The sequence below is a fragment of the Hyalella azteca genome, unplaced genomic scaffold, assembly GCF_000764305.2.
Source record: "Hyalella azteca isolate HAZT.00-mixed unplaced genomic scaffold, Hazt_2.0.2 contig4670, whole genome shotgun sequence".
NCBI lineage: Eukaryota > Metazoa > Arthropoda > Malacostraca > Amphipoda > Hyalellidae > Hyalella > Hyalella azteca.
In genome coordinates, this window is record NW_025934881.1 from 154,259 (window position 1) to 179,092 (window position 24,834).

At 38.3% G+C, this 24,834-nt stretch overlaps 2 protein-coding genes across 2 annotated transcripts; both read left to right on the forward strand.

Annotated features, from left to right (window-relative positions):
* Nucleotides 1-8,318: 8,318 nt before the first annotated feature.
* Nucleotides 8,319-15,683, forward strand: LOC108677098 (potassium channel subfamily K member 10-like). The gene is made up of 6 exons (XM_018165247.2): nucleotides 8,319-8,488; nucleotides 10,212-10,405; nucleotides 11,102-11,223; nucleotides 12,052-12,262; nucleotides 13,129-13,256; nucleotides 13,395-15,683. Exons 1-6 carry the CDS (start codon nucleotides 8,319-8,321, stop codon nucleotides 14,283-14,285), a joined length of 1,716 nt encoding a protein of 571 aa, XP_018020736.1. The 3' UTR covers nucleotides 14,286-15,683.
* A 3,727-nt stretch (nucleotides 15,684-19,410) lies between these two features.
* Nucleotides 19,411-22,286, forward strand: LOC108677102 (glycosyltransferase 25 family member). Its single transcript, XM_018165252.2, has 4 exons — nucleotides 19,411-19,932; nucleotides 20,279-20,422; nucleotides 21,026-21,187; nucleotides 22,114-22,286. The coding sequence occupies exons 1-4, from the start codon at nucleotides 19,411-19,413 to the stop codon at nucleotides 22,264-22,266; spliced, it is 981 nt and encodes a 326-aa protein (XP_018020741.2). The 3' UTR covers nucleotides 22,267-22,286.
* The last annotated feature ends 2,548 nt before the right edge of the window (nucleotides 22,287-24,834 follow it).

The window sequence follows — 24,834 nt, forward strand, 5'->3', positions numbered from 1 at the left end:
GTGACTGGTGAGTGGTGACTGCAGGTGGCGGACTGGCGGTCACTGGCGGAGTCGAAGACGCAAAGTTGTAACTGGGCTGAAGAGCGTCAGCCATGAGAGACGACGAAAATCAACAGAATAATGGGATATGAATGTCAGAAAAAGAACAGAACAATGACGGAGGCTGCTATGTAATCACAGACCTTGGCTGGCAGAACTAAATAAGTTGAGGCTTCGAATATCAAAAGACGGTACTTCCGCTAGATTTTACTAGGCCATTCCTGAGATTGATAAAAAAGAAAAATGCGGAAAGAATGACCGAAAATGCTGTATATGTAAGACTAATCTGCGTTAGTCTAACGAAAGATACTGCTGAAATTAGATACATGAGTCGAAAGTTTTCCTAGCACCGGATTTTCCTTTTTTCAGTTCGCTCCTTAAGCCTCTTTCACACACGACGTGAAATGCGGCATATGCGTTTGATTACATTGAATACCAATGCAAGCTAAACTGTTGAGGCAAATGCCGCGGCAGTTTTGGAAGAACACACGCAGGTAGCATGCGTAAAATTTGACGCTGCGTTGAAAGCCGTCGTGTGTGAATAGCAGCGAAGATTAATTACGTATGCCCGCTGAGGTTCGACGTGAAATAACGCTGCATGTTTTTTGACGCATGCGTCATTTCACGTCGTGTGTGAAAGGGGCTTAATTAGTCTTCGGATCTGCCTTGGAAGAGAAATATTTTATGAAGTTAACTTCATACTCCAACCTATTGTTTAAGCATCAGCAATGCGATCTGAATTACTTCTAGTATATCTTTTATCAAAATGTTGTAACAAATAATCGGATTTATTTCTAAAATGTAATAATTTGGATCTGAAGAAAATAAGTTTTCCGAAAGCGTTCAACTGTACATTGGAAAACTAAGAGTTTAATATTTTGCCTAAGACGAGGACACCAACAGTGGTTTTCCAACAAAAAATACCATTTTTTAAGTTATTATGCTGCTATGCTCAAAAAGGTCTTGCATATCGTAAGATCCGAAAAATGCTTAGGAATACTGATTTTATCTAGCTTTCATATTTACTTGAAGGAACTGGGCATGAGGAAGCATTCAAGCCAATTTGCAGTGATAACCATTTGCAGTTCAAGCCATATAACCATGCATGCATTGAGGAATTGCTTTAATATAGTATGGAATTAGAATAGCGCAAAATACTAATTTTTGAAACTTATTGTTCTGGTTAGGGAGCCATTGCCCGGTATAAATCAAACGCGGCGATTTTCGCGAAACAGAAACGAGCTATCGCTAAAGAAACGAAATAGCTCTTCGAAACGAAAACGTTTGGGACCGAGCCAACAATAATATTATTTTCCGAAGAAAAAATGAAACGCATTGTGACCGCTAGGAGTCCAAACCATGAAATTAACGAATTATATTTCAATTAGAATAAAGCTTGGCAAATTGTGATGCAAACTGAATTAAAAGGCGACTCTTCTTGGTTGGGAAGGGTGAATTTCCGCTAACTGGAAGAGACGTCGCAACTGCAGCTTTGGAGATTGCGTGGGAAAGGACTGGTTACTGAAGGACTCCCAGGGAGAATTTTCAACTGCGTATTACCTAGTAACACATGTCTGAAAATGACATATACTGGGTCCGAAAATCACCTGTGTCTCGCCTCATAATCACATGAGTCTGGCCTGAAAATCTCCTGCTGCGTCTCGCCTCTTAATCACATGCATCTCGCCGCAAAATCACATGCGTTTCGTTTTACAATCACATGCGTTTTGCATCAAAATCACATGCGTTTCGCTTCAAAATCACATGAATTTCGCCTCAGAATCACATGCGTTTTGAATCAAAATCACATGTGTTTCGCTTCAATATCACATGCATTTCGCTTCAAAACCACATGCTTTTCATAGGAGGTGAATCTTTGGCCGACCGTTGGTCGAATCGTTGGTTGCTTTCGTTCGCCACATAGAATGTCTTATCGTGAGAGATTACATTTTTATTCTCAAGTATAATTCCGAAGTGTGCGATTCTCTCAGGCATGCAGTTTCTTATCGAATATTTACGGCATCATCGGCACGTTTGTGCCTATGCATCCATTCTGATACCTACATGAATTTGTGCATAAAATATGTATTAAATAGTCGCACGTAATGGATTGGAATTAATTGCTATTATTAGTGTACAGAACATACTCATCACGTTTATTAACTTATCTTATTTAGATTAATTAAAGGTATTCATGAGTACTTTCATTTTACTGATCATTGTTATTACCATATTTTCCTAGAATTAGTAATCAAGTTAGCAGCGCTAATTCTAGCATGCCGCACTCGCACTCGATTTTAGCAGATGGTCTAAAAACGCCCAAGTCCGCGGCTAAAAAGGCCTATAATTCAAAATATACTAGTAAATTTGTAGGTTCAAGTGCAAAAATTATATTCTAATTTTACCGCACATTTTAAAATTTGATGAGGTAGTACTGCTATGATAAATTTTTGAGAAAAAAAGCAATTGAAAAACTAAATTTCGGAATTTATACGGAAAAATATAACTCAATACTCACTGCAGTGAGTGACAGAGAGCGAATTTTCTCGTCGACGAAAATGTAAAGTCACGGACAGACGGACGGACGGACGGACATGGCGAGCACAATAGCGATTTTTTCCATAAATGAGAAAATGCGCTAAAAAAAGACCCTGCAACTCACCGTTGGATCGTGCCGCTCTAAACGTGTTAAGCCTGTGCCCGGAAATAAATTAGAGATAACCTCGCAAATATATCGCTTGAACCACTGCGCAATTCAACCATACCAACGCAGGCCTTAATCCCGGATTAACGATCAGCAAAAAAATTACGATCGCCGGTAAGAATGTTCGATCAAAGTTCCAATTAAATTTATTTCTTCTCGTCATCACGATCTTTGTTTTTTTTTTTAATTTCCATTGAATTAATAAATAGTGTGTTTTAAAACATGAAAAAATAAAGGCAAATAAATCATTTTTTCTTGATTTTATTGACACTGCGTGATATTTTAATGGAAACTCAAAATTAAGCAACATATTATAAATAAGGGCCATGTGAGGGCTCCCATCAAACAATTTTTTGGTATGTTACTTTTGGTTGGGAAAAATCGTTCGACAGCCAACAGAAATTGTTACTAAAGTTTAAGGCATGTTTTGCACGAACGAAATTAGTTTTTGCGCTTATATATTCTTATTATTTTACTTGTGTGGCAAAATGAGAGAATGATGCACAATAATTCAGTTCTCTAAATGTTCTGATGGTTTGGATTTAGGCATTCGTGATGTTAACGATTGTTAGTCGTTAAATAAGTAAAGAGCTATGAAAAAAATAGACTGATGGGTTATGCATTTCTTGGAACGTCGGTTTCTTGAGTCTCATACTATTTTATTCATCTCTGGCTAATAGGTACAAAATGGCATCTCTATCGCAACCTATTACCTAGGAATGCGCCATAGGAATGAGACGCATTTCTCGATCAGTAATGGGTTGCGATGGAGAAGCCATTTTGCATCTCCCAGCCAGAGATGAATGAAATAGTATGGGAAGTAATAAAATTCACGATAAGATGATCTCTGGAAATGTAACGAGATTCTTTATATTAAATAAGTCAATATGGAGCAGGTGCATTCACTGGGAGATGAACCGAGTTTTCAGTTTTTGCATCGAAGAACTACTGCCCGATAAATTTTGAGATATTATACGGACATCAGATCATTTCCTTCAAGTAAGATCAAGCTGTTTCTTGATCATTGCCGTCACAGGCGCGCTGGAAATTAAGATCAAGAAGAAATTTGGCATCAATGTCATTTTTTACAATGCAAGCGGGAGCGAGTGGTAGTCGGTATACGTGCGGTGAGCCACTCAGTACGTCTGCAGTCATTCAATGCATGTTGTATACGGCAGTCGTCGCGACTTCCGTTCCTATATGAACTTTTGGTGCTTTTGTGTGTGTGTTCATTCGACAAGATGGTTTTGATCTAATCGGTCGTGGTGCTAAATCGATCGTTTTCGGTCGTGGTGCTAAATCGATCGTTTGCAAGTCGTCTGTAACCAAGGAAGTGGTGAGAATCGAATGTCATTTAGGCTTGTTTTTACGAAAACGAATGAATCAATTATTTGCGCAAAATTTGATACAAATAATTAACGCAATTGTTTATTCAAAGAAAATAACAATTTTTGAACATTTATTCTTGAATGTTACTCGTTGTAAGGAACTCGCACCGTAACACAGCATTGCCCTCAATAATAATTACTGATCATCCCCATAACTGTAATTTTTGTTCTCCTATTATGAAATTTAAAGTACAACTAAACTTCTTAATCTAAAATTTATTTTCATTAACAAACTGAAATTCCTATTTAAAATATGCAATCTAACTTCACCTACCTTTTCTCCATGTTTCTTGATCCAACTCTTAAAAATTAAATTGCATTCTCATGTGATATTCCAACACAATATATTTCATTGACACGCACCCGGTCAATCTCAATATATTTCAGTGCCAGGCTTCAATCACATAAAGAAACTTTCACAAATGTACAATAGTTAAATCAATGCTTCATTCGTGCGAGACCCGCTCGATTTATGTGTATAAATTCTTTTCATCTGAAAACATCGGTGACACAATTCTTTGCATGATAGCTATAGGTTGGTGCAAAATTTCGACAGCCTGGCACTAGATTCAGACTGAACACTTGAACAAACAGTCGTGACATGCAGTCTTCGTGATTTGGTGTACGTTTCTACAAAAGCCAGTGAAATTTAGGAGAAAAATTTATAAATTCTGTAAGAAAAGTGTATAATTTCTATAAAATAGTTTATAAATTCTATAACAAAGTTTATAAATTCAATAAGAAAAGTTTATAAATTGTATGAAAAAGTTTACAAATTCCATAAGAAAAGTTTATAAATGCTCTAAATAAGTTTATAAATTCTATAAAAAATGTAAAAATTCTATAATAAAAGTTTATAAATTATATAAAAAAGTTTATAAATTCTATAAAAATGTTTAAAAATTCTATAAAAAAGTTTATAAATTTATAAAAAACTTTATAAATTCTATGAAAAAGTTGGCAAATTCTATTAAAAGGTTTATAAATTCAATAAAAAGTTGATAAATTCTATGAAAAGTTTCTTTTTTCATTAAAAAAGTATCTAAATTCTATAAAAGTTTATAAATTCCATTAAAAGTTTATAAATTTTTTTTGTTAGTGTGAAACCTTGTAGGTGAGGCAACAACGACCATGAATGAATAAGTAAGCTGATAAATTCGTCTAGTGGTATAATAGCAAAAAATTTAAATTTTAATTAAAAAATTTGAGAAGTGTAGTTGTAGGATGTCACTGATCCCACATACGGTCACCTCATGGTTGAACTATATAAGGTTGACCCACGAGAAGTTCCGTCTTTCAGTTCAGCTTTGTTGTTGCGTCACTGAGATCGAGAAACGTAAACAAACCCGTCATTNTTACAATCGGTGCAATCCATTCCTTACAATCGGTGCAATCCATTTCTTACAATCCCTGCAATCCATTCCTTACAATCGGTGCAATCCATTCCTTACAATCGGTGCAATCCATTCCTTACAATCGGTGCAATCCATTTCTTACAATCCCTGCAATCCATTCCTTACAATCGGTGCAATCCATTCCTTACAATCGGTGCAATCCATTCCTTACAATCGGTGCAATCCATTCCTTACAATCGGTGCAATCCTTTCATCAATTGCTCCTCACGCTGCTTCTCTCACGCCACTCATTGAGAATCAAAATCTTCATCCTAATCACCTCAGTCATCACCTCAATAATCAACCAAATCACCTCAATAATCATGTTCACCATCACCTCCACCATCACCCGAATCACCTTCACCATCACCTCCACCATCACCCGAATCACCTTCACCATCACCTCCACCATCACCCGAATCACCTCCACCATCACCCGAATCACCTCCACCATCACCCGACTGTCCGCTTTCCCAAAGATTTTAAACTTAATTTCGTTCACATCAGGGATGTTACTAGGACAGGGGGCTACGCTCATAAGATGTACAGCATCGGAGCGAACGTTCAATTTCAGAAACAGCCAACAACTGAATAACAACAAACACATGAACTATTAAATCTTCATCATAGCTTCAACAACATAATCAGGCTTCGCATTTTCGCAATTCGTCAGCATTTTTTGTGAAAAAAATTTATGAAGAAACATTAAATTATTCTGCTTGCTTTTGTTCGTAAAATCTGGTCTAAAGATGGCTAAACACATAAATCATAATCATTTGAACCAAAATGTGATCGACTATTCTTTACAAACACACAATTACACTCTAGTTCAGCACACACAGACACACACACAAGTCTGTTTGCTGTCCAGATGTGGTTGGCTTTTTTGCATAAGGCAGATGACTGAAATATTTTCCTCCCTTATAAGTGCAGTGATAGCATATGAGGATGTGCATTCATGATACGATAGGTATTATAAGTATTTAAAGGACGTTTTACGTTAACAAAAGGTTTTCAGTACACGCGGCCATAGAACCTAGACACATTTTCTGCATACTAAATGAGTATAGTAAGTTTCGAAATGTAATTTTTTATAAAACCTACCAATATTAGTTAAAATCAAACCAACCTCAATTAAAAAAAGACCTGGCCAGACGAATTCCGTCTAGCTAAGCAAAGTCTGACGATGTACGAAATGCGAATAAAAGGTCCCCTATTAAAAATCTACTCCGAATCATTTTCTTCTAATCGCATGTGAAGCCTCGGCTTCCAGTAGGTCGAAACATCGAATGGATCAACAAAACTGGAATTTCAACCTAATTTGCATAGGGTTAGTTCGGAGAACACTCTTGTCTTGGGTAGTTTTTGCTGTAAAAATAAGAAAAGTTATTCATGAGATTTCAGAAGTCTTATTTTTGCTGTAAAAACTCGCTTGAACTGACCGGGCAGCGAGACGTGTTCCATGAATAGCTTCACTTGCCTGCTCTCGATCTCCAATATGCTGCTACTGACTGTCCTTAGAGAAAAATATTTGTGTTGGAAGCCATGTTTGAAACTGCACCGAAATTTCCTTCAGATGTGAAACGTATGATGAACTGCAACCCAAAAATGGGTTGATACGGAGATGTAAATATGTAAAATATTTTAAGCTTCATAACTTAATGTATTTTTTTTAATACTGGAATTTTCATTAACCTTTACAATTTAATTGCCAGTTGAAAACTAACTTGCAGGCTTCTAAAACCTAGGCTCGTTTTTTGCCGGAACATTTCCGCATATATATATAGCGTCTCTTGTTTTCTGCTTATATTTTTTTAATTTTATGTCAGGGTGATCAGTGACGATACAAAAAACCTTGAACTTTCTTCACATTATGCAGTTTTTTATTTAGTTATGAACTGAACGAATAATTTTTCATTATTTTTCATCACACAAAAATAGACGTTAAATTTCACTTCATTTTCGATTCATTTTTAATCTTATTCTCATCTTCTTGCAGATTTTACTGAGTTTGTGTTTTAATGTATTTAATTTGGTTTCCGAATAAATAAATAATAAATAAATAAATAAATAAATGTTTTTGCACACGTTTATTGGATGAACTAGTGGAGTTTAATTTTCCTGCTAGAATTATTCAGATAACTTAATTGAGAAATTATGCAATCAATCCTGAAATGAAAGAATTTATTGATTTGGGCATGGCGAGTTGAAACCGATCTCAGGAAAAGAACTCAACGTATTTTTAATACAGCGTACGAAATGAATGCAAATACTCGGCCGAGATTCATGAACCATATACTCAAAATATATTTCAATATTGTAGATATGATAAAGTAAAAGATTTATTTGCGGACGTCATAAAGAAGTAGAAAGACAAAAAGGAAATGACGTTATGACCATGGCGTGAGGTTTTTCATGGAAAAAACGACGAAAAATAAAAAAAGAGTAATACAAAACTGGATAAACGTCGTTTATGGTCATCGTTTTAACGAGGAAAAAAAAAGAGGTTGCGACACTGGTCACGAATCGCCGGCTTTATTTTTGCTTCATTTCGGTGGAAAATAACCAGAAAANCTTCACGCCATTGGCAACTGCCTTCCACCTAACTTCCCACCACTGGAAACTGCCTTCCACCTAACTTCCCGCCACTGGCAACTGCCTTCCACCGAACTTCACGCCATTGGCAACTGCCTTCCACCTAACTTCCCACCACTGGAAACTGCCTTCCACCTAACTTCCCGCCACTGCCAACTGGCTTTCATCTAAATTTACTCACATGAAAAAGGTCTCGCCATGCGGATGAGTAAGAAGCGATGGGTGATGTTGCTGATGGTGTACATCGTCTACCTGCTGGTGGGGGCCTATGTGTTCCAGGTCCTGGAAGCGCCCTCCTCAATAGAAGAGAAGCTGAAGAAGATCATGGCAGTGCAGCAACTGCAGCTCCAGTCTTCTGGTGGGTGTTGGTATGAAGATAAATTTTGCCCAGTAATCCATACAAAAATATTTATTTGTACTGTAAATCTCTATAGCCCAACAGTTTTTTTCGTCAACGTATTGCATCCTCAATGTTGCTGTAGGTAGTAAACCAATTTCAAAATCGAAATTAAATTATCGAAGTTAGTTTATTCAATCCTAATAATTTTAAATTAGCACTCTACTACTCATCCCGTTTATGATTACGTGATGCTGGTGAGTACTCGTATTTATGCTCTCAAGTGCCCTGGCAGGGATGTGATTTGCCCCACTTGGAACATACGCCCCCACTCAGGGTGACCGCCTCCAGCCGAGGTGACTGCCCCTATCCTGACGGTTAAATCCCGCCGCCAGGACAAGAGGAGTAGAGTACAAATCCGGTCCAAATAGGGAGGGAACCTTTTAATCTAATTTAATTGCGTTTTTGTTGGTGTGGGCGCATGGTGAAAGGCAGTCAGTCAACACGCAACCCGCAATTGTCCTGCGCCCAATTAATTCTGGCCTCCGATGTGCCTCGATTGATGGTAATCATTGCCTGCACGAACGCGACCTGACCATACAAATTTCATGGGCAGCTAAATGCAAGTGGATTAAGTGATCTTATTTGATTGAAACTGAGAGGCAATACAATTTTTAGTCGAATTTACCTAGGCGATTGATAATTGTTAATTTTACCTAGTATAATGATAAAATATATACATACTCATTGATAAGACATCACTGAGAACCTTCTTCAAGCAATGATATGTGTAATTTCTAACATGAGTGAAATGATACGTAAGTTCAAGTTTAATAATTGTATGCTTTACTTTTTACTAAAAATTGTATGCTTACTTAACGATGATTGAAAATATATCTATCTATGTTTATAGTTTTGAAAAAGATAGTCCGTGGCATCGAAATCTACACGAAAAATATCGTAGTTTAATAGATTAATTTAAATTGTTCTCACATCTAAATCCGTTACAGTGAAATGTTGAACACTGACAAAAAAAAAATGATTACATGTTTTCATAAATACTCGTACATAATGGCAGCGAAATTTTCAACGAAACGATGGGATGCCTCGGTCTTTAAAGGATAATCAATATAAAATATTCCGCGAAGGGAAAGTTTATCCGTATAATGAGTAAAAGTTTCGAATATTCAATGTGAAAAATTACTATTTATATTCAGGGTGAAAATTTTCTATTCGTTGTTAAAAGTGGAATTATGGTATACGGCACTTACTTAGGTTCCTACTATCAAATAAATCTGGGTCTCTTTGCCATACTCCCCATATAACACTGCTACAGCAAACAGGTGGTGCTACTCAGTTATAAGCTGCATGTGGCCTCCAAATAAATCTTCATCCCTATCCTTCAAAAGCCGCTGCTCTAGTTGTTAGGCGGCACGGCGCTAAGTTGGGTTCCAGGTAACAGTGAAATAAACGTTCCCACATCAATGTTACCACATAAATATTAACACATCCAATGTTACCACGTCAATGTTACCACATCAATGTTACCATATAAATGTTATAACATTCAATGGCACCACATCAATGTTAATCAATGTTACCACATAAATGTTATCACATCCAATGTTACCACGTCCATGTTACCACATCCAATGCTACCACATCCAATGTTACCACATCTAATGTTACCACATCCAATGCTACCACATCCAATGTTACCACATCCAATGTTACCACATCCAATGTTAACACAGCCAATGTTACCACATCCAATGTTACCACATCCAATGTTACCACATCCAATGTTACCACATCCAATGTTACCACACCCAATGTTACCACATCCAATACCTCGTGTCGGACGAAAACCTCACGGATGAGAACCTTGGTTGGAACTGGGACTTCTGGAACGCCTTCTTCTTCTCATTCATCACCATTACCACCATAGGTGAGTGACGTCATACTTAAGTGAGTGACGTCCTCATGGCAATAGGCGCTTGTCACAATGCATGCTTCTCTTGAAAAACTATAGGTGAGTGATGTCATGCTTCTTCCTCCTGACGATAGGCGCTTGTCACAATTTTTCTCTTCCAAAGCCATGGGCGAGTGACGTCATTCTTCTGCTTCATACATGCTTGTCGTGATGCTTCACACTCATGTCGCTGTTATTCTTAGCGCGCCGAAATTCGCGCACCCTAATAAGGGTCGGCTCAATAGACGGAAGGTGGCCTAAGAGCGGTAGGTACAATAAGGAGAGAAGTTCGAAATGGCTGCAACCTTCCGAAACTGTCCCAAAAATAAGAAATGAGAAGAATCCTGGTGAAGGGAAGGCTGGAGCAGAATTGTTGGGTGGCTTGAAAATATAATAACAGCGCTCGGAACAGGCTGTGCTTTAAGCATTCCAACCAAAAAGCGAAGGCAGAGAGCAGCAGCTTCTGCACAATCTCCATAGCTGCTTCATTAACGTTACGCTTCTCCATTACCAAATATTTGCATGCGCTCTACTGCGCTCCACCACTCCTCTTCATAATTTGCTCGCTTGAACTAAAAAATTTCTCATTTATTAAATCAAGTAGTTTAAAAATTTTATCATGAATTGTTTGCTAATTCTAGCTTATCAAGGAATGGACTTCAATCCCCTTAGGTTACGGCCACCTGTCGCCACGTACTACATTCGGGCAGCAGTTCTGCATCTTGTATTCATTGTTCGGCATCCCACTGAACACAATGGTGTTCGTTACACTTGCAGGCTTCTACTCTGATTTTGTGAGTAATTCTTCCGCTTTTTTATCCATTGTTCGGCATCCCACTAAACACAATGGTGTTCGTCACACTTGCTGGCTTCTACTTTCACGAGTACCGCATCAGCTATTACTTAAGCAGAATTGTACGTAAGCAAATAAATGAATATTAGTACGCTAGGGTCACTATCGCAAATAATTAACTAGCAACATTCAAGTAATCATTGTATCTTCGCAAACTAAATTATTTATAATTTTTTAACTATAGAAGTTATATGATGGACATCACTCAGATTGTCATTTCACTGGCATCCATGTTATAATGACAAATGAAATATTTCCTGATTTGTATAACACTAAGCCTGATTATTTCTTTATATTCGATTCAAAATTTTGTTCCTGGGTTATGCCTAATACGGGAGTCAAACAGATTCTACATGAAACGAGATTGCATGTCTAGTTGAGTGGTACCTCAACGATTCACCAGGTACAAATTGATATAGGCGTGCCTTATGTATTGTTAAGGGACCACTCAAATATTTATACGACAAATGTCGACATAATCCGATCGCAAGGAGCCGGTAATTTGGCACCCGACAATTTATCCGGTATATATTCACATAATACGATGATCAGAAGAAACTAATGGTTTGCTATTCATTATCGGCACGTGCTTACACAACCTATAATCATCAGGGAATGCTTATGGGCTACCCAACTATTTACCCGACATCCGGATTTATAATATGATCCTCAGTGCCTATTAGGGAGCGACTCAAAAAATGTTCACCTCACATTTCGTCGCTCAGGGCCTTTTTTTCCACTAACAGTAAACTTGTTAATTTATTTGCAGGTGTTGACGAGAGAAGATCGAGAGGGTGGCAACGGAAGAACCGCGGTCCAGGTGGTGAGTCGGGCGCTGGTGTATCTCATGCCGGGACTGATTTTATTCCTGATCGTGCCAGCCGTTATCGTGATGGAGGTTGAGGGATGGACATTCCTTCAGAGCTTCTACTTCGCCTTCATCTCCCTCACCACCATCGGATATGGCGACTTCGTGGCGGGTGTTTATTATTTTATGATACATAACATACGACTTGGTCCATGGCCGCTATCGTTGCCGTTTTCCAATTATTATTTTATGCCACGAATCGAATATTGAGCCTCATGGGCCCTAGCTGTAAGCGCGAGCATCAATTTCTTGTGGTACAGAGTGAATGCATCAACAACCACAATGATTCAAGCGAACTATCAACAATCTACTATGTTATGTAACTGAAGTATCTTGATTTGTTTTTGCACGTTCAGTGAAAGAAGTGAGAAAGTTTATGCCACAAAGAGGTAATTAAATTGACCTTCAATTTTAAAAAGATTCGTTCAACCAGAAGAACCAATCGCTAGCGAAGCTCGGCCCATACAAATCTGGACAAACATTCTCGATAATGGGTCAATTCATCGTTATGCAATAACACTAGTAACTTGAATAATGTAGGCACTCTTCGCCAAGAAAAGTAACGGATCAATTCAAAAACTGACATCAGTAAAGCTTTAACTTTTCAATGCAATAACTTCTCATCGTATTCTGACATCCTCATCATACATGGAAAATGAAATGTCAGTTATATTTCAATCATTTAATTCTTACATCAAACTACAAGCAGGTTTTAGAGGGCATTTTTCCGGGGCTAATTTCACGTGACCATTTGAGTAACGTTTCCAACTTGTCTTGAATGTCGGTGCTTGTAAAATATTCTGAACCTTTTTATATGAATACATTAGCCAGTCATATTGAGATATGGCCTGTAATAATTCATCATTACCTATAAATAATTTTTTATATGATTTCTCGAGCTCAAAAATGCGCTTTATGAGTTGAACGTGACACTTGGTGATGGAATTGTTGTCTTACACACACAATTGTTGTCGCCAGGGGGACAAGGCTACACCGGGTACAGAGACTTCCTATACAAAGGCTACATTATGTTGTGGACCATGTTTGGCTTGTCTTACCTCATAATGATCATCACATTCCTCGTAGATGCTCTCAAGTCTGATCCGGTGAGTGGTCGCACGGCTCTCAAGTCTGATCAGGTGAGTGGTCTCAGGGCTCTCAAGTCTGATCAGGTGAGTGGTCTCAGGGCTCTCAAGTCTGATCAGGTGGGTGGTCGCAGGGCTCTAATGCATGGACACGCGCAGGTCAGAGCGGTGGAAGAGCGGACAGCCCGGCTGCTGCTGAAGCGCACAGCTCGTCTGCAGGCGCTGGTGAACAGCTTTCTGGTGCATCATCACAGGCTGCACCAGAATTATACTCCGAAGAATTTGCCAGAGGAAAAGTTGGTAGGCAATGACACTGGTCAGGAAAACCCAAGCTTAGATGTTATAGACAACAGCAACGACGATCCAAAAATTGACGAAAATGTCGAATGCATCATGGTAAGTGACGAGGAAATTATCTCAGGACGATCGAGACGTTCTTCTGTCACTACATTGGCAGGGAGAAAGCCTTCCACCCGTTCTAGAGTTTCTCATCGGTCTGATGGAAGACGAAGTATAGTGTCGACCAAATCCAAAAAAAGCCGAAGCTCGAACATCGTGCATCCAACAACGCCAGAAGTACCGATGTCATACCTTGGAATGAAGAAACGTTCGACCATCGTTAATGCTATGGCAAAAATCATGCCCGGAGATTCAATGGAGCGACATTATCCCACGTACAATCATGGCTCCAGCATCATGCACTGCTGTAGTGGTGACATGTACCACGCTCACATTGACATCGACCATCACCACAGCGACATGCACACGTACGATAACTATAGCAAGGAGCTCTTGACACTAGCCGCACTCGTGGATAAAGTTGAGCGTCTTCTCGAGATGGTCAAAAGGAATGAACCCACGGACACCGACACCGACGAAATGAATTCTGAAGAAGGATGTGACCCGAAGACTGCCACGCCAAGCCCATCCACGAGTGAATCTACTGACATTCACGTTAAGGAAGTCCCTCCTATGAGCGAGGATATAGATATCGGTAAAGATAAAGAATTAGAAGACAATTCCTTACATTTTGAAACTGCAAACCTTTAATAGATCAATATGATAAATGGAATTTTTGTCTTATCATTACGGAACCTCGAGGTTCTTATCAAATGTTTTAATGTAAGCGTTATTGCATTTACTGATTTCCATTCCATATATTTTTGTTTATTTTTAATTAAGCATTGAAGCTACTTTACAAATGAATTTCCAGTCGAGTTGGACTTATTTCCTTGTACAGAAACGTATCGCTTTGGTTGCCAGACCAGTGGTTCCTTATTCTGAAGCAGACCTTATACGAGTAACTCCAAAAATATCGCATAAATTCCCATCGCCCATTACTTCAACACAAGAAATGATTATTTGAGGTGCGTTGCCTTTATTGTCATCAAATAAAATCACAAGCAGTTAAAATTAAAGGCCTCTTTGCCGAGCTTTCACTGTAACTCAAGAATGATCGGATTACTAGATACGTAACTCGTAATTATATTGCCAAGCAATCTGCGCATTGGTATGCATGAACTACACAAAACTCCGAAAAATAATTCAACTGATATAATTCTAGCACTTATATAACTGATATTTTGCGTTAGCACAGAACGCCGTCAGGCTTTCACGACCAACGCCACATCGCTGTCGTGACAGCAAGCGAACCGCACGACAACATTAGTTGTTGAAAATCACAACACAAGGCTCAGACAATAGAACATTTAAATGACATTTTCAACCGCAATCAAAGTTAGTGATACCAAATTAGCAAAAATATCGTACGTCGTCTTCTCCTGTGTTGAACATCCTGCAGTTGCTCTTGTTCGGTGCTGTTGGCTTGTTGTTGAAATGGGACCAATTTTTCGAGTCAAGAAATTGCTCTTCATCCAACATGTGATAGCATGATAGTTCCGAGTTACATCCTAAGTTTGCGTGTACGATAAATTACGTTTCTGCTAGGAAGAGAAATTGTTTACGCCAGTGAGCAAGACGCTAAATCCAACCAAACACAGAAACCCTTTTTCAAAAGCCTAATTTTGAAGAATTCAAGTCCATACATCCTCAGGATCAAAAAGACCATGAATAGGCAGCCGTCACGTCGCTCGATCTATTATTCCATGTTTCCTTCTCGTTCGTAAAATGTTGCATTAACAATCGCTATCCTCCACCTCCAATTTATTGTTTGTATGACGCTTCAACACTTGCAAGCCTGCCTCCCTTTCCCGATGTTCCTGGATACGAGCTGGGCTCGAGGGTAGAGTTCCTGAACAAAACTCGATACACTGTAATATGTCGTCCTTAATTTTTTTGCACGATGTGTTAACATTTTGATGGTTATAATAACATAATATACTATCATAACGAACATACTCACCTCAATAGTGCCTTGAACGCTCATTGTAAAGAGTGAGTTTTGAGAGTGAATTACCAGTTTGGTTAATTTTTTTGTAACTAATCATTCATTGGTGACATAAATAATAAATTTATGTAAAAACTACGCGAATGATATAAATAAACGAATTAAACATTTAAAGTCTTTAATATGGACCATTAGTATTACCTTACACTTACAGCATATTAATTAGGTAAAAGGCAAATTAATATTTGAGAACAGAAACACAAAGAGATGACAAAATATTGTCTCAATTAAATCTAAGTTTCGTTGGGGAATTCATCTAACACATCTGCGTCTCGTCACGAGTGCGATACAAGAGAAGAAGTTCTTTCTCCACTATGTAAACCCGCGCCGCCACTCACTGGTTACGATTCCTAATTCTTGTTCCCTTATATTATTAACTTTCAATTGTAAACGTAGTGAAATCGTTTTCTTCGGATTATCTTCATTACTTTATTAATTTTTACTTCCTTTGTGTGCAATATTTGATTTACCGATGACCGTTTACCGTTGAAGATCGCATATTAAATTTATTGTTCTTAATTACACCTCTACGATGAAATATTTGAATAAGTGTTTCTGTTAGACTATACTTTGAAGGACTCTTAAATCACTCGAAATGTTTATTATTTTTTATGCTCATACACTTGGTAGTGTCTACTCTTTAAACCTAACATGCTTATAGGATAATGCAAGGGCCAACTTTAAACGGGCAAGACTAAACATCGCTGCAAGTAGGAACTAACGCCTGCTGGTCTGTCAGACATGGGGCTCATCTACATTGAAGATATGAATGATCCAGATATCGGTTATGCGCGTTGCGGTCACAAAGTCCACTCATTCGGTGCGACAAGTATGCACTTGATGTCCTTAGAGTGACCAATGAACTGNAGTTCTTTCTCCACTATGTAAACCCGCGCCGCCACTCACTGGTTAGGATTCTTAATTCTTGTAGGTTGATTATGTCACGATCGATGAGACAAATTTACGTGAAAAATTCATAGTATGAGTTACCCTACGTACCTCTCTTTCAGCAGCCAAGTCACCGGGGTAATGAGGGCACTACCGCGCAGCTACCATTAATCTGATTTAATCCATGTAAATCGGCAAAGGACTAATATTTTACAAATTTCATTTTTAGAAGGACAATATCAAAGAGATAGCACCCTTGTGAGCCTTCGTATGTTACTGAATATGTATCTATTGGAATCGAAATTGACACTGCACATGAAAAATTAACAATAGCGTTCAAGTATAGTGATAAAAATGTTCTCACTATTGACTACCTATGTATATTTCCGCCATGTAACTATCATCTTTTTGCCTAATGGATGTACTTTACTCAACTATGATACTCTATGTACAGTTGCACATGGTAATGTTTTCGTACACCACGACCATGTGTATGCTCGAACATGTCAACATATGGACGCTGTGTCGTGACCTACGTCTGAACCTCATCCTCGCCGCATGGACCGACCCGTTATATTTCTAGTTTGCCTTAGAGCCGTATTATAGTAGATTTCAGGAATCTTGTTTTTCGATCCGCTCGAGCCTGTTCTCTACTCCGCAATTTACGAGAATCACGCAAGGATTGCTGCGACCGACCGAGCCAGGCATTGAAATAACATATTGCGACCTTTGTTTACCAAGAAAAAAGATACACCTTGTGAAAGAAAATTGCTGGGTGCAAGTATACCTGACTGTTATGTACGTAATATTTATTCTCACGTTTCCTATAATTTGGTGATTGCAGCTTGGTGGAAAGATTTCGCCGTTCGACTGATGCAGCGTGGTCATTCGATATAGCGGCACGCATGGCTTTCAGCTCCCAGCAGCTGGTAGCCTCGTAAGCTTAGTTTAGATACGGCGCTCGTGTAGTGTGGTTGATAGGAGTTGTGCGGTCTTTTTCAACGGAGTGACTAAGTGCATTGAACTTCAGTTATTGTAACAATGAACGGAAGGTATTCAAAAAGGTGATATCAATGAGGGTTATGTGCGTGATATAAATCATACATGTTCTGTCTATGAATTTACTTGGCTAATTTATTTCGAAGTAGAAATACAAGAAACGCTAATTTTCACTTTAAATAATGTGTACTAACTAGCAAATACTTCAGTGACGGACTTGAATTCGAAGGCTTTCATTCGTGAAGGTCTCTGAGCTTTGGGATAAATTATTCTAAACATATGTTTACAAACAGCTTTATTATCAGTTTTTAAAATTTCAATCGGAAAATCACTATATTTTTTGAGTAGCGGCTCAAATGACATGCTGTGACAGTGTGAATTTACGTCTAGTTTCACTTGCTACAAATTTACGCTTCCAGTGATTCTTCTCATATTTAACGGTTGAGGGTCTCGCTAGTTCATATGACTTTAATTTAATAGTACTCGCTTAGCGAGAATGAAAATTATTTATCAGAAGCGTGGAAGTGAACAACAACAAAAACATGCTTATTACGCTTGCACATTTATGTTTCAATATTTCACTCATGATAAGGCATCTTAAAATTATATCAAATTCTGCATCAGAAACAGAAAGAGATTTGTAGCGTTTGTTTTGATTATTTCTGCCATCCTCCTCCTGACCTCTTGTACCATTTGAATGTTGTGTTCTTCTTGAGAATCACAATGGTTATATCGGTACTTTAATTGCTCCTGATTCCTCAGCACTCATGAATCATAGCTGATTCTTAGCAATATTTAGATTTTAGAGAATGTCCCGAGAAATTGTAGCCTTTCTTACAATATGTGATAATTATTTCAGCTTTTCTTGTCTATTTTGTCCTGATTAATTGTTAACAATGTGTGTAAACACAGGCCACCTTTGAATTTTTGGGAACCAGAATTGTTTGGGAATTGGTATGAGAAAAACAACCTGTCATGCTGAGTTCTAAACGCCATGATATTGCGGTGAATAACATGATATCCACATGGACGATTCGTTGGCTGAGTTCTCTGTACAACATGACGCCTAGGTCGTGTTGTTTAAAATTGAAATTAGAATTTACGAAAAAAGTGTTAGTTTTACTACTCACCGTTTACATCACATGGTGTTTACTGACTCAAATATGTTGGCTGCACGATCGAAATACCATGGAAGATGCACCATTCAGAGACGAACATCCATTGGTACAACTGGTGTTGCTGGTGCGCAACAAGGCTCCAGTTCTTCCATATGTACTGAGTCACATTAACGCTCTACAATATCCAAAGAGGCGCATTATCCTCTACATTCGCGCAGATCACTGCCATGATCGCTCCATAGATATCCTGCAAGACTGGCTTCATCATGTTGCTCATGAGTACAACAAAACTGACGTGGCTCTAGATCAGACAAAACGCAAGTTCCGTGGCGATGACAATCCTAGAGTGTATTATACTCAGTCCTATAAACATATCATCAAACTCAAAGAAGATGCCATGAGCGAAGCAAAGAATAATAAGGCAGACTTCCTCCTGCTTTTGGATGCAGATGTGGTCTTAACATATACCAATTTAATCGAACATTTGATCGCACAGGGAAAGCCCGTTATAGGACCGCTCTTGAATTATGCCGGAGACATTCATCGCAGTAACTTCTGGCTCCATTACAATCAAGACATATGGAGGAACGAACACGATCAGCACGATTCCGACCTGAATGGTTGGGTTACATGGGAGTTCATGTATAGGTACCAAAGAAAATGCGTTCCAGTGGCACTCGTTCATTCATGTTTGTTAATACATTTAAGAGATCCAATAGTCTCAGGGATAAGTTTTTCTGTTGCACAAGCGCAATTAGAAGACATGAAGCCTACGGATGATTTGACGAGTTTTGCAGAGTATGCAAAGCAGAATAACGTAACAGTTTGGGCGTGCAACTTCGAGCGCTACGGCCTGACTCTCCCTCTCACATCTGACCAAACAGACGAAGAAGTTCAGCTAGAAACTGAGGATCTCCTACTCAATCTGGTGGATCTTAACTACATTCCACTTCCTCAATATTTTTTGAAGTATGTCCAACTTGAAAAGAGAAATTATGATCTACTCGGATTCGATGAAATATATTATATTAACTTGGATAGACGCCCTAAAAGAAGAGACGCCATGGAAAAGAAGTTCGAAATCGCCAGGATTGGACCGTTGACCCGAGTACCGGCTGTGGACGGACGCGATCTGAACGAATCATACCTCATCGACAACAATATCAGGCAAAACGAAATGTTTTGGAGCCCAGTGAATGGAGGGAAACTTACGATGGGAGAGATCGGATGCTTTTTAAGTCATTATAAAATTTGGATGGACGTTATTAAGAAAAAACATAGCAAGGTCTGTTATGAAGCTGAAATAGCATGTTAGCCTAAATATGCTCAAAGCAATTATGTGAATGTGTCTAAAGCATGCTTCAGTCAAACAGTTGAAAAATATTATATTATGAGTAATGTATAACAGGAATAATTGTTTACGCGTTGCCAAATTTGTGTGAAAAATGCGAAAATTCGTTACGCTCAACAAGCTGAAGTTTCAAAAATAAATTTAATTAAATAAACGTCAATCTGGACCTTGACTTTTATTTTTTCGATAGAAAAATTATTACAAGTGAACTATGTAATATTACTTCGCGCCAGTCATTAAATTTTTTCTCAAGCCAAATTTTTCTGCGTTCCTCGTGCAGGTGTTGATTCTGGAAGATGATTTTTGGTTTCACTCCAAGTTTCGGCTGCGCGTGTACAAGTTACATGAAGAAATTAGACGCCTGAATCTTCAGTGGGATACCATAGCTTTGGCAAGAGTCAATGAACTGGACGATGAAAAACTGGTAAGTCTTTTGTACAATTTTGTACGAAAAATTTAATAATTTAGTTCGTTGTGGAACAAGGAACTGTGCATATAAAAAACGATGGCATTATCAAATGCGACTGGAATGTAATTAATGATATCATGAACAAGGAAGAAACTATGCTACTGCATGCAGAAAACAAGGCTTACAAACAGCTACTAATTATTTACATAATAATTTATCATGATGAGACTACCTAATTTAAAATTACAAAACACTTAATTCCAGCTAGAATCTGAAGTCGCGAAGTATATCCTTCCGCGATGATTCATCATAGTTGTCTTCCTAATACAGTTGGCTGGCATTATATAGTACAATATATAATATTATGTATATTCTAAAGTGAAATTTCAGGTGCTGATACTTGAATTAACCGAGTCTTCGTCATAGTTTTAAGCCAAAATTACTAATTGCCACGATCTTCTGCAGCAGTATTTTGACTCGATTTTCCTTGTAGCTATTCTGACTCGACTTGGTAGTGCAATACACCGAAGATAATTCGACTCATTCACTAATTTATTCTACTTGATAATTCGATCACAACTTTCAATTAGACGAGGTTGTGAATGATCCCTGTTCTAGCTCGCTGGCTCGGAGTACATCTTACAGCCGATGTTCTACCAGTGGATGTTGGCTTACATGCTCAGCTTCGAGGGAGCCAAGAAACTTTTGGCCCCTAAACCTCTTTCGAATATGATTCCAGCGGACCTTTACATAACTGTTCTGGCGGGACAACTTCCAATGGTAATAACATTTCCTACAATGATCTGATTGTATCATTTTTCGCTCTAAATTAATTTTATCAGAGAGCTCACAGGATTCTCATTATTCCCATATCTTACACGCCAGTTGTTAGCGAATTAAGTGGAATGAAATGCAACTGCATTAATTATTAACGGCTGATATGTAATATTAGTTGATGGTTCGCGGCTAGCAGCTGGTACCGGTGCGCCGCAACTCAAAAAGACCTCCAATTTTGTTCCCTCCATCACACCGCAGTTTTGGAATAAGTAATCTCTAAGAATACTAAATTAGCATGTTAAGAAATAGAGTAGTGTATAATGTATATGCCCATAACCTATTTTTAGTCTCGTCTTTTGAAAAAGGTCGTATTCATTTATTCATTTTATCCCTTTACAATGAATATAATCAAGTTGGTCAATAAAAAATTAGAGCTCCTGAACACACACGCGCTTACGACACACTTACCATGTCACTGCAGAACCTTGTTTGGGCAACTCATGCAAATTGTACAAAGAATCATCGAACGTTGTTCTCTGGTATGAAGAAAATGCATTGCTCCATTATTTCAATTTAACATGCGCAATAGATGTAAAAGAACTATACACGGAATCCGAATAATTCTTTAGATTTTTTAAGTTCAGAAATTAACCTGAGCCTGAGATACAGCGACCAGAGAGTATCATCTCAAACTAGTCATAGAATAATAGTATAAGAGGCTGCAGAGTTTATCCTGTTAAAAACATAATGAGAACCAATTTTCATTACACGAGTCGAAGCGGACAAGCATACTTCATACATTTTCAGCTACAGATTTTAGGGGCTTTTCCAATTTTTTCCGAGCTCTCTATGAGGAGTTTACAAATGGAAAGTACACCTTTTCACTGAATTACGGTAAATAACTCAGAAAGCTTTACACTTTGTTTCAGGACTTTGCATGGACTTACCAGAACCACAACCTACTGAGCTACTCATCCCACCCCACTTTCGGCTACCCTGTGTACATAGACGGCGCTGACTCTGCCTTTCTAAGCGACACGCAAGAACGGGAATCTGTAACGGAAGATCTTAACGATACATGAAAATACATAGAAAAGGATAAAATTACATGGAAAAAATATAACTCAGTACTCACTGCAGTGAGTGACAGAGAGCGCATTTTCTCGTCGACGAAAACTTGAGATCACGGACAGACGGACGGACGGACAGACAGAAAGACGGACGGACGGACATAGCGAGCACAATAGTGCATTTTTTCCATAAATGAGAAAATGCGCTAAAAAGAGTCTTGTTGAATCAACTCCTTTTAACCATTTATGAAATAATTTTTGAATGTTTACCATATTTTATAAATAGATACATTTCTATACAACCTATTGTGGTAAAGATTGCAAAGTTAAACTTTTTCCCAAGTTTGACGGACTGTTTATTAGTACGACCTCATCAGCTCGTACAGGTTAAATGGAACTGATGGAGTCAATTGATACTCATAATTCCTACACAAAATTGCCCAAATCAAAGCAACGATTAACTTAAAACAGTTAGACACAAAGTTAATTATTTTGTGTGCCATCTTGTAATCAATGGAAATGGTGAAAACGAATTTGTATAGCTGTATAGCTGCGGCTTGAATATATGTTAAGGTTATACTCATTCGTGAAATTGTACGTATGCGCAATTTCGTATGTTAGTGTTTCGTACGAATGTTTTCATTTAGCGTATAAAATAAGCGTAGAGATATAATTAAATTATCCGTACTGTCAATAGACCGACAGTATATGAGTTCTTAAAGGTTCCATTCGTAGTCGGGAAACCGCTTTTCACAAAGCAGACACAGAAGTGTGTAGGTTCCTATTAATAATATTGCGAAAACTTATACCTCACTCAATACAAACAAACAGCTAGTATGTGAAAAGGAAGTATTTCTTCTCGCCGATAATTATTTTGAATTTCTTGTCGTTTTCCCGGAATTATTTGATCGACAGAAATTACTGCCAGAGTCGTGGGAAAATTTGAGTGTTCAAATTTAGCGTCTCTTGAAGAATCATTAAAATATTTATGTTTCTTATCGATAGTAAATTTAATGAAGTATATTAAAAGCCTCGCTCATGTCTGTCGATGATTAAAATTTATTAACATAGTGTTCATTCAGACTGTGGTTCACTGATAAATTATATTCGTGTGAGAATTGGCACTTCCTAATTTGGGGTAAAGTTACCGTAATGCGATTCGTACCACTCGACTGGGCAGAGTGGCCCAATGGTTAAAGTTCAGAGTACCGAGATTGGAGCCGGGTTCGATCCCATGTGCGCCAGTTTCTGGTCAGAATCGGCAAGGAGGCCGGGCGGTTAAGCAAAGAAAATTTGTAGCAGTGAGTTGCGAGTTCAAGCCCGCAACATGCTGTGGCTGTTCTGCGATGTTAAGAATCTGCGACAGGCCTATGGTCTAATGAACGCTGAAACCGCTATACTGTTATCATATATCTGAATAATTATGAGTTGGCTTAAAATTTCTCGTCTGAGTAAAAATTAGAAAATGTTTTATTGACAAGTTGCCATCACTCAGTCCGGAATGAATTGAGTACGGCAGTATGGACCCGCAGTTTACTTGCAGCATCTCCCGTTACAAGCAGGCTTCTAGATTAAAATAATGGATAGACATTTGTATACACTATACAGGGATAGCGTATCAGTTGAAAAGTGTTATAGTTAGTTTATAGCCACGGCTATAAACTAAAAAAACTGCGTTGTAACACATCCATGCGACAACATTTCTTCTCACTTCGAGTCACCGACATGTGGAACAGCCTCCCAGATAGCATCGTTGACGCTAGCTCCAAGTATCCGAGTATGAACGCTTTCAAGAACAGACTAGACGAAGCTATGCAGGAGCATATGTTCAGTCTTAAAATGCCTAGCAAATTACGGACCAGGCAATAAGTCCAGCAGCTATCTCAATCAATCGTCAGCTATGGAAAGATCGGGTTCCAAAGGCCGGATCCCTTGTGAATCAAGTCGCGAAAAAATACAAAAATAGGCAACAGGCCATGGGCCTATTTCTTCAGTGCCGACACTTCTATTATATTCTATAATATGAAGCTTTATTCCTGAAAGGTATGAAATTTCTACGCGAGATTTCATAAAAAATCATGTTGTTAACGATAGTTGCACGTTAAAGTATCATAACAAAATTTTGCCCAACTACTGACCAACAATTTTTATTTACCTGCGAATGTAATTAACGCGTTCATAATAATGCAATGCTACTCCTGGATTCGAATAATAATAATAATTTACACATAAAATAATTTTTTCTCGTACTGTAGATACAAAGGGCTAAGTTTCCCGTAGATTGCCGAGTAGGATTCCACTGACTCGAAGAGGCTCAACATAATTTTCCAACGAGTTAGGCAAGTCTTCTTCAGCTCACCACAGACCTGACCGATCACACAACACCTGCTTAATTAACTGTTCTGGGACCAGTTCATGCTCGTTTTTCGGCATTGCATGAAATAACTTGATCGACTCCTCTTCGAAATCGCCAGCGAACTCGAACGCATACGCACTTTCGCGCAAAGGAACACCTCATTAGTCCCTCAATTTGGAACGTAACTTATTAGCAAGACATCGTGGCAGGAAACTTCGCAAATT